The 8948-nt window shown below is 63.4% G+C and overlaps 1 protein-coding gene across 1 annotated transcript in view; it reads left to right on the top strand.

Annotated features, from left to right (window-relative positions):
- Positions 1-8948, top strand: part of ESPNL (espin like) — a 38265-nt gene that overhangs the window by 24784 nt on the left and 4533 nt on the right. Inside the window, 3 exon segments of the mRNA XM_014589104.2 lie at positions 2538-2652; positions 7786-7913; positions 8753-8941. Of these exon segments, the coding sequence (XP_014444590.1) occupies positions 2538-2652; positions 7786-7913; positions 8753-8941 (432 nt within the window).

The raw sequence follows: 8948 nt of genomic DNA, 5'->3' as shown, positions 1-8948 counted from the left end.
GTCAGCTAGTTAAGAGAAGACACAAGATGCTCGGAGCCGAGACCAGAGACTTGCTCACGGCTCAGCAGGGGGCAGGCGCCATGTTTCATGGGGTCCCCTTTCCCCAGGTCGCAGGTGAGGTGACTTGGGTCCAGATGGCTGCCATGCCCCCCGGGGACTGTGTTTCAGTGGAGGCCTGCAAGCCGAGACCCCACCCTACAGGAACAGTAGACCTGCTTGCCCTCTGGGTCATGGGCAAGGCCAGCCCGCGGAAGCAGGGAGAGTGGCTGGTGCTGTGCTTCCCTGTGGGACAGAAGATGCCCGTGGTGCCAGCCCTGCCCAGAGGCTGACTGATCCTCCTCCACCACCACTGCCCCTGAGCCGAGCGGGCAGTGAGGAAGAAGGCCTGCTGCACCCCAGTGCGGGGATGTGGGGAGCCCTTTGCCCAATCTGGGCCTCAATTTCCCCTTCTGTGCCCTTGGAGGGGTACTGCGTGTGGGATGGGGGTTCCTCTGGGTGGTCTCTTTTCTTGTGGCCCAGAGGCCTCCGGCCCAGCCCTTGCACTGTGGAGGGCAGAGGTGTGGTGGTAAGGGATCCCACAGCAGCCCAGCCCTCCTGGCCACCCGACACCTGCCTTCAAATATTCATGACACCTCCCACTCCAGGGGGTGGCAGCTTCGACAGCCCCCTGACAGCCAAGCCAGTTGCCACTCCCTAGGCTCCACAGCCAGTGCCTGCCACTGCAGTCCTCGGTTCTCGGGCTGGGGCGGCCAGACACTCCCGATCTCCCTGGTCTGGGATGCCTGAGTCTCTGCAGGGTCCTGGAAGCAGTGAGGTGTGTAGGGGCAGGTGGGGCTGCGGGCTGCGCTTGCCCACACTGGTGGGCTGGGCGGCATGTGATTGAGGGCGCACTGTCCCCTTGCCTGGAGGTGGCACAGGGCCACCTTGGCCGCGAGGGAGGGAGATTCGGAGGGGCCAGGGGTGTGCCCAGGAAGGCTGGCCACGCCCGTCCAGGGCCCCGAGCAGGATGGAATTGTGGCCTCTTACTGAGAAACAGCCATGGTGAGGGCAGGGGCGGTAGAGTGTCAAGCACGCTGCAGTGTGGGTCCCACGCCCCCAACGCCAGCCCTGGCCCCAGGCCACACATCCTGAGCCCAGGCTGGAGTACGGGCTAGAGTGTCCAGCTCAGGGCTCTCTCACCTGCAAACTTGGCAGTCCTGAAGGCCATGTCCACCTTCTGCGTCCCTGGATAGAGGTGCGGGGCTTTGGTCCGATGGCCAGGGCGGGTGTTGGAGGCAGTGCGGTGAGGCCCCACAGGCTGCAGACGCGCTGCCCCAACCGCGTCCCGGGCGGGAAAGGTGTGCCCAGGCACAGGTGGTGGGGGCTTAAACCAAACAGGCAAGGCAGGCCTGGGGTCCAGAGGAGGGTGAGGGTGGTGGGACGTGAGTACAACCCTGCTGCTGGCCCCGCAGGGTCAGCGTGAGGCTCAGAGCATGGGGCTCAGGGTGGCTTCTCCACGGCGGAAGTCAGCTGCCAGCTGCCGTGGCCAGAAGCCAGCACAGAAGCCGAGAAGCCAAGCCAGGTGGCAGCTCCCACCTTAGGGCTCTGGCTGGCTGGTGGGTGCCATGGACAGGGGGCTAGGTCGAGGCCAGGTGCATGCCTTACCCCAAACTCAGGGTGGGCTGGGCATAGGGCTCCTGCAGCCCTAGGCTCCTGCAGAGCTCGGTGTCTCTATTCCAGGTGGTCCTGGAGAGGGCGCCCCCTTTCCCGGCCTGGACACAGCACAGGGCCCTGGGTGCAGCGTTCCCACTGCCACAGCCACACCGCCTGGGCTGAGGAGACTCTAGGTCCGGGGAAGGGTCGGCACCTGCTCTCCTCAGAGCGGGGAGGATGCCCACCCTCCATGCAGTCTGGGGAGGAAGGGGGCATCTTGGGATCCCCAGTCGTGCTCTCTGAGAAGGCAGCTGGGCTTCGGGCCAAGAGCCAGGGTCCAGGTGTGGCCTATGATCTAAGCATCAGGTCCTCACCTGTGCCCTTGGCTGATGGGCTTGGGGACCCCCTCCTAGCCCAGCTCCTCCCTGTCGACAGGCCCCTTACTGAGCAGCCCCAGGCCCTGCAGCCCCGTGGGGCCCCGGCGGAGCAGTGAGGTGCCCAGGACGGGAGCGTGAGCATGTCTGGGCAAGTGTGTTCATGGGAGTGTGTGTGCGTGTCTTCGTAAGGCCATAGTGGGAGAGCACAGCTGGACAGCAGACCTCCCAGAGCCCAGAGGCTGAGACCACGAGCCCCTGGGGGAGGGGAGCAGTCTAGGCAGAGGCCCCGTGAGCGACCAGGATAGAAACTGCAGGGTGACTGGGGAGCCCAGCCCGCTGGCATCGTGGCTGCAGAGGGCCAGGCCCTGAGGGCCGCGGGGTCCTGGCCATCCCTCCTGCAGCGTCACCCTCCTAGACCCTCCCTTGATGCAGAGGCCCCCAGGGGAACCCCAGCCATACCCAGTAGAGCTGGGGAGAGCCCAAGTCAGGGTCCACGCAGGAGTCCGCCAACAGACGTCTCCACCCCAGGTGCCACTGCTGATGACGCCCCCACCACCGCCATTCCCCCCTCCCCCACTGTCGGCCGCCAGGCACGCCGCAGAGGATGGACGAAGAGGGGCCTCAGGGCTCGGGACCCTCACCCGTGAGTACACGTCTCTGCCAGCCTGGCTTGGAGTGAGCATCAGAGTGGGTACTGTGACCTCTGAGGTCCCGGGGGAGGTGACTGGACAGCGGGGCACACAGGACGGGCCATCACCCTCCCGTCACGTCACCCAGCTTCTTCCCAGTGTCCTTTACTGCGTCATCGCCTTTGAAGAGCTAGGACCGACGTTTCCCGGGTGGGGGCTGCAGTCGCAGAAGGTCGTCTAGGCCAGATCCAGGCGGTGGGGCGGTCGGCCAGCCCTAGGACCAGTGCCTCTCTCTGAGTCCACATGGCCAGCTTGGCAGGGTCACCACCTGGGGGGACTGTGACACGCCTATCAGAAGGAGAGGGTGGGAGTGCAGGACACCATCAGGTCTGTGAGCGGGAACATCAGTCCGTGGGGTATGCTGCTGTTGTGTAAGGAGCGTGCATGTGTGTGTGTGACTGCAGTGTGTGTGTGTCTGCATCCAGGTGTGAGCACCTGTGTGTGTCTGTGAGCACCTGTGTGCGTGTCTGTGTGCACCTGCGTGCGTGTCTGTGAGCACCTGTGTGCGTGTCTGTGTGCACCTGCGTGCGTGTCTGTGAGCACCTGTGTGCGTGTCTGTGTGCACCTGCGTGCGTGTCTGTGAGCACCTGTGTGCGTGTCTGTGTGCACCTGCGTGCGTGTCTGTGAGCACCTGTGTGCGTGTCTGTGTGCACCTGCGTGCGTGTCTGTGAGCACCTGTGTGCGTGTCTGTGTGCACCTGCGTGCGTGTCTGTGAGCACCTGTGTGCGTGTCTGTGTGCACCTGCGTGCGTGTCTGTGAGCACCTGTGTGCGTGTCTGTGTGCACCTGCGTGCGTGTCTGTGAGCACCTGTGTGCGTGTCTGTGTGCACCTGCGTGCGTGTCTGTGAGCACCTGTGTGCGTGTCTGTGTGCACCTGCGTGCGTGTCTGTGAGCACCTGTGTGCGTGTCTGTGTGCACCTGCGTGCGTGTCTGTGAGCACCTGTGTGCGTGTCTGTGTGCACCTGCGTGCGTGTCTGTGAGCACCTGTGTGCGTGTCTGTGTGCACCTGCGTGCGTGTCTGTGAGCACCTGTGTGCGTGTCTGTGTGCACCTGCGTGCGTGTCTGTGAGCACCTGTGTGCGTGTCTGTGTGCACCTGCGTGCGTGTCTGTGAGCACCTGTGTGCGTGTCTGTGTGCACCTGCGTGCGTGTCTGTGAGCACCTGTGTGCGTGTCTGTGTGCACCTGCGTGCGTGTCTGTGAGCACCTGTGTGCGTGTCTGTGTGCACCTGCGTGCGTGTCTGTGAGCACCTGTGTGCGTGTCTGTGTGCACCTGCGTGCGTGTCTGTGAGCACCTGTGTGCGTGTCTGTGTGCACCTGCGTGCGTGTCTGTGAGCACCTGTGTGCGTGTCTGTGTGCACCTGCGTGCGTGTCTGTGAGCACCTGTGTGCGTGTCTGTGTGCACCTGCGTGCGTGTCTGTGAGCACCTGTGTGCGTGTCTGTGTGCACCTGCGTGCGTGTCTGTGAGCACCTGTGTGCGTGTCTGTGTGCACCTGCGTGCGTGTCTGTGAGCACCTGTGTGCGTGTCTGTGTGCACCTGCGTGCGTGTCTGTGAGCACCTGTGTGCGTGTCTGTGTGCACCTGCGTGCGTGTCTGTGAGCACCTGTGTGCGTGTCTGTGTGCACCTGCGTGCGTGTCTGTGAGCACCTGTGTGCGTGTCTGTGTGCACCTGCGTGCGTGTCTGTGAGCACCTGTGTGCGTGTCTGTGTGCACCTGCGTGCGTGTCTGTGAGCACCTGTGTGCGTGTCTGTGTGCACCTGCGTGCGTGTCTGTGAGCACCTGTGTGCGTGTCTGTGTGCACCTGCGTGCGTGTCTGTGAGCACCTGTGTGCGTGTCTGTGTGCACCTGCGTGCGTGTCTGTGAGCACCTGTGTGCGTGTCTGTGTGCACCTGCGTGCGTGTCTGTGAGCACCTGTGTGCGTGTCTGTGTGCACCTGCGTGCGTGTCTGTGAGCACCTGTGTGCGTGTCTGTGTGCACCTGCGTGCGTGTCTGTGAGCACCTGTGTGCGTGTCTGTGTGCACCTGCGTGCGTGTCTGTGAGCACCTGTGTGCGTGTCTGTGTGCACCTGCGTGCGTGTCTGTGAGCACCTGTGTGCGTGTCTGTGTGCACCTGCGTGCGTGTCTGTGAGCACCTGTGTGCGTGTCTGTGTGCACCTGCGTGCGTGTCTGTGAGCACCTGTGTGCGTGTCTGTGTGCACCTGCGTGCGTGTCTGTGAGCACCTGTGTGCGTGTCTGTGTGCACCTGCGTGCGTGTCTGTGAGCACCTGTGTGCGTGTCTGTGTGCACCTGCGTGCGTGTCTGTGAGCACCTGTGTGCGTGTCTGTGTGCACCTGCGTGCGTGTCTGTGAGCACCTGTGTGCGTGTCTGTGTGCACCTGCGTGCGTGTCTGTGAGCACCTGTGTGCGTGTCTGTGTGCACCTGCGTGCGTGTCTGTGAGCACCTGTGTGCGTGTCTGTGTGCACCTGCGTGCGTGTCTGTGAGCACCTGTGTGCGTGTCTGTGTGCACCTGCGTGCGTGTCTGTGAGCACCTGTGTGCGTGTCTGTGTGCACCTGCGTGCGTGTCTGTGAGCACCTGTGTGCGTGTCTGTGTGCACCTGCGTGCGTGTCTGTGAGCACCTGTGTGCGTGTCTGTGTGCACCTGCGTGCGTGTCTGTGAGCACCTGTGTGCGTGTCTGTGTGCACCTGCGTGCGTGTCTGTGAGCACCTGTGTGCGTGTCTGTGTGCACCTGCGTGCGTGTCTGTGAGCACCTGTGTGCGTGTCTGTGTGCACCTGCGTGCGTGTCTGTGAGCACCTGTGTGCGTGTCTGTGTGCACCTGCGTGCGTGTCTGTGAGCACCTGTGTGCGTGTCTGTGTGCACCTGCGTGCGTGTCTGTGAGCACCTGTGTGCGTGTCTGTGTGCACCTGCGTGCGTGTCTGTGAGCACCTGTGTGCGTGTCTGTGTGCACCTGCGTGCGTGTCTGTGAGCACCTGTGTGCGTGTCTGTGTGCACCTGCGTGCGTGTCTGTGAGCACCTGTGTGCGTGTCTGTGTGCACCTGCGTGCGTGTCTGTGAGCACCTGTGTGCGTGTCTGTGTGCACCTGCGTGCGTGTCTGTGAGCACCTGTGTGCGTGTCTGTGTGCACCTGCGTGCGTGTCTGTGAGCACCTGTGTGCGTGTCTGTGTGCACCTGCGTGCGTGTCTGTGAGCACCTGTGTGCGTGTCTGTGTGCACCTGCGTGCGTGTCTGTGAGCACCTGTGTGCGTGTCTGTGTGCACCTGCGTGCGTGTCTGTGAGCACCTGTGTGCGTGTCTGTGTGCACCTGCGTGCGTGTCTGTGAGCACCTGTGTGCGTGTCTGTGTGCACCTGCGTGCGTGTCTGTGAGCACCTGTGTGCGTGTCTGTGTGCACCTGCGTGCGTGTCTGTGAGCACCTGTGTGCGTGTCTGTGTGCACCTGCGTGCGTGTCTGTGAGCACCTGTGTGCGTGTCTGTGTGCACCTGCGTGCGTGTCTGTGAGCACCTGTGTGCGTGTCTGTGTGCACCTGCGTGCGTGTCTGTGAGCACCTGTGTGCGTGTCTGTGTGCACCTGCGTGCGTGTCTGTGAGCACCTGTGTGCGTGTCTGTGTGCACCTGCGTGCGTGTCTGTGAGCACCTGTGTGCGTGTCTGTGTGCACCTGCGTGCGTGTCTGTGAGCACCTGTGTGCGTGTCTGTGTGCACCTGCGTGCGTGTCTGTGAGCACCTGTGTGCGTGTCTGTGTGCACCTGCGTGCGTGTCTGTGAGCACCTGTGTGCGTGTCTGTGTGCACCTGCGTGCGTGTCTGTGAGCACCTGTGTGCGTGTCTGTGTGCACCTGCGTGCGTGTCTGTGAGCACCTGTGTGCGTGTCTGTGTGCACCTGCGTGCGTGTCTGTGAGCACCTGTGTGCGTGTCTGTGTGCACCTGCGTGCGTGTCTGTGAGCACCTGTGTGCGTGTCTGTGTGCACCTGCGTGCGTGTCTGTGAGCACCTGTGTGCGTGTCTGTGTGCACCTGCGTGCGTGTCTGTGAGCACCTGTGTGCGTGTCTGTGTGCACCTGCGTGCGTGTCTGTGAGCACCTGTGTGCGTGTCTGTGTGCACCTGCGTGCGTGTCTGTGAGCACCTGTGTGTGTCTGTGTCCGTGTGTGTCTGTCTGCATCCAGGTGTGTGCACCTGTGTGCGTGTCTGTGAGCACCTGTGTGCGTGTCTGTGTGCACCTGCGTGCGTGTCTGTGAGCACCTGCATGTGTGTCTGTGTGCACCTGTGTGCGCATCTGTGAGCACCTGTGTGCGCGTCTGTGAGCACCTGTGTGTGTCTGTGAGCACCTGTGTGCGTGTCTGTGAGCACCTGCATGTGTGTCTGTGTGCACCTGTGTGCGCATCTGTGAGCACCTGTGTGCGCGTCTGTGAGCACCTGTGTGTGTCTGTGTCCGTGTGTGTCTCTGTGTGTGTGGGTGTCTGTGTGTGTCTACGTCCAGGTGTGAGCACCTGTGTGTGTGTCTGTGTCCGTGTGTGTCTGTGTGTGTCTGCGTCCAGGTATGAGCACCTGTGTGTGTGTCTGTGTCCGTGTGTGTCTGTCTGTCTGCGTCCAGGTGTGAGCACTTGTGTTGTGTCTGTGAGCACCTGTGTGTGTGTCTGTGTACACCTGTGTGTGTGTCTGTGACAGTGCCTGTATGCGTCCTGTGTCTGTGTCCGTGTGTGTCTGCAGGGCTGGGGGTGCAGCTGTTTCTCACGGGGTGTGCTGAATGGGGTGGGGGTGCTGGCGAGCTGGCAGAGGATGGACTTTGGGGGCTGCAGGTGCCGGGGGCGGTCCCTGGACCTGGGCCTCTTGCCCTCCTGGCCTCTCCCAGGCTGCAGCAGGCAGCAGGACCCGGGGCTGTCACCCTGAGGGAGCCCCATCTCCCAGTCCTCTGTGCTAGGCAGACCCCAGCATCTGCCCAGTGCTCCTCCAGGATGGGGGGGAGAGGCCCTGGCCCCAGGAAGTTCTTGCTGCAGCGCCCTACTCCCCGGGAGGCCCTGCCCCAGTGCCCCACTCCCTGGGGAGGCCCTGCCCCAGTGCCCAGCCCGGGGAGGCCCTGCCCCAGTGGCCCCTTCTCCCCAGCAGCAGCAGCAGCAGCGGCCGCATCTGTCAGTCCGGCTTGGCCTGGCCCACCCGAGGGGCCTCTGCCGAGGAAGCAGACGACCTGTGCAGCACCCCCGAGGGTCACCACCAGCACCACAGCCACCCCCTCGGTGCGTCCCATGTCCCTGGGCCCCAAGGCCACCCAGTCAGCCTCACTGTGTTTGCCCTGGAGCAGCCGGGCCCACTGCCAGGGCAGCCCCAGGGTTCATAGGAGACAAGATTTCAGGGCGACAGCAGCTTGGCACCGCGCGTGGAAAACGCAGGCCCTTCTGTCACCCCAGCAGTCCAAGCCTCCCCTGACTGCGGCGGCAGGCTGCCCAGGCCCCCTGGGACACTGCTGTCACAGCGCAGAGAAGCCGCTGTCCACAAGGAGCAGGTGCTGGTCCCCACTGTCTTGGGCCCCGCCACCCAGGACTGCAGCAGCCCAGCTTCCCTCCCACGCCCTGTCCTGGGTGCCAGGCCCCTAGAAGTCCAGCCCACTTTCCCTAAGTGGGTCCTGGGGACGTTGGCTCCTGAGCTGCGACTGCAGGTTTGGGAACCCCAGGTCACCAACGTTCCTGGAGAGGTGGAGCATACCCAGCGCAGAAAGGCTCTGACAAGTCCTGCAACACAGACTTGGCTAGGCTGGCTGCGTCGCTGTTCCCAGAACAAGTGTGCGCATCAAAATGGCATGCTCTGGGCGACATCTTCCTGGCCGCGAGGGGACTCATGGGCTCTCTCAGTACCCCCACCCAGCAGGGCCCACAGGAAACACTGCAGGCCTTCGCCATCAGGAGCCTCACATTGCATGTCAGGCAGGGGCTGGGGTGGTGACTATGCCGCCCACCTCTCCTCTCGGACACCCTGTCTGCCTACCCTGAGCCATGCCCACCTCCACTCCCATGGACCTCCCCTTAGCTTAGGGCCAGGTCCCTTGGGGCCTGGGTGACCTCTCCCCATGTGCGCACAGGTGCAGACAGCAGGGGCTGCCCCGGATGGCCTAGCCACACTGCAGCTGGACGGGCTGCCCTTGGGCGATCTGGATGGGCTGGTGCCCACGCGGGACGAGCTCGGCCGGCCTATCCCTGAGTGGAAGCGGCAGGTGATGGTCCGGAAGCTGCAGGCACGCCTGGGCACAGAGCAGGCACTAGAAGCCCAGGTGGGCT

The sequence above is a fragment of the Tupaia chinensis genome, unplaced genomic scaffold (genome assembly GCF_000334495.1).
Source record: "Tupaia chinensis unplaced genomic scaffold, TupChi_1.0 Scaffold000332_1, whole genome shotgun sequence".
Classification (NCBI taxonomy): Eukaryota; Metazoa; Chordata; class Mammalia; order Scandentia; family Tupaiidae; genus Tupaia; species Tupaia belangeri.
Note: the sequence above shows the minus strand (reverse complement) of the source record. Positions and strands in the feature narration are given on the sequence as shown.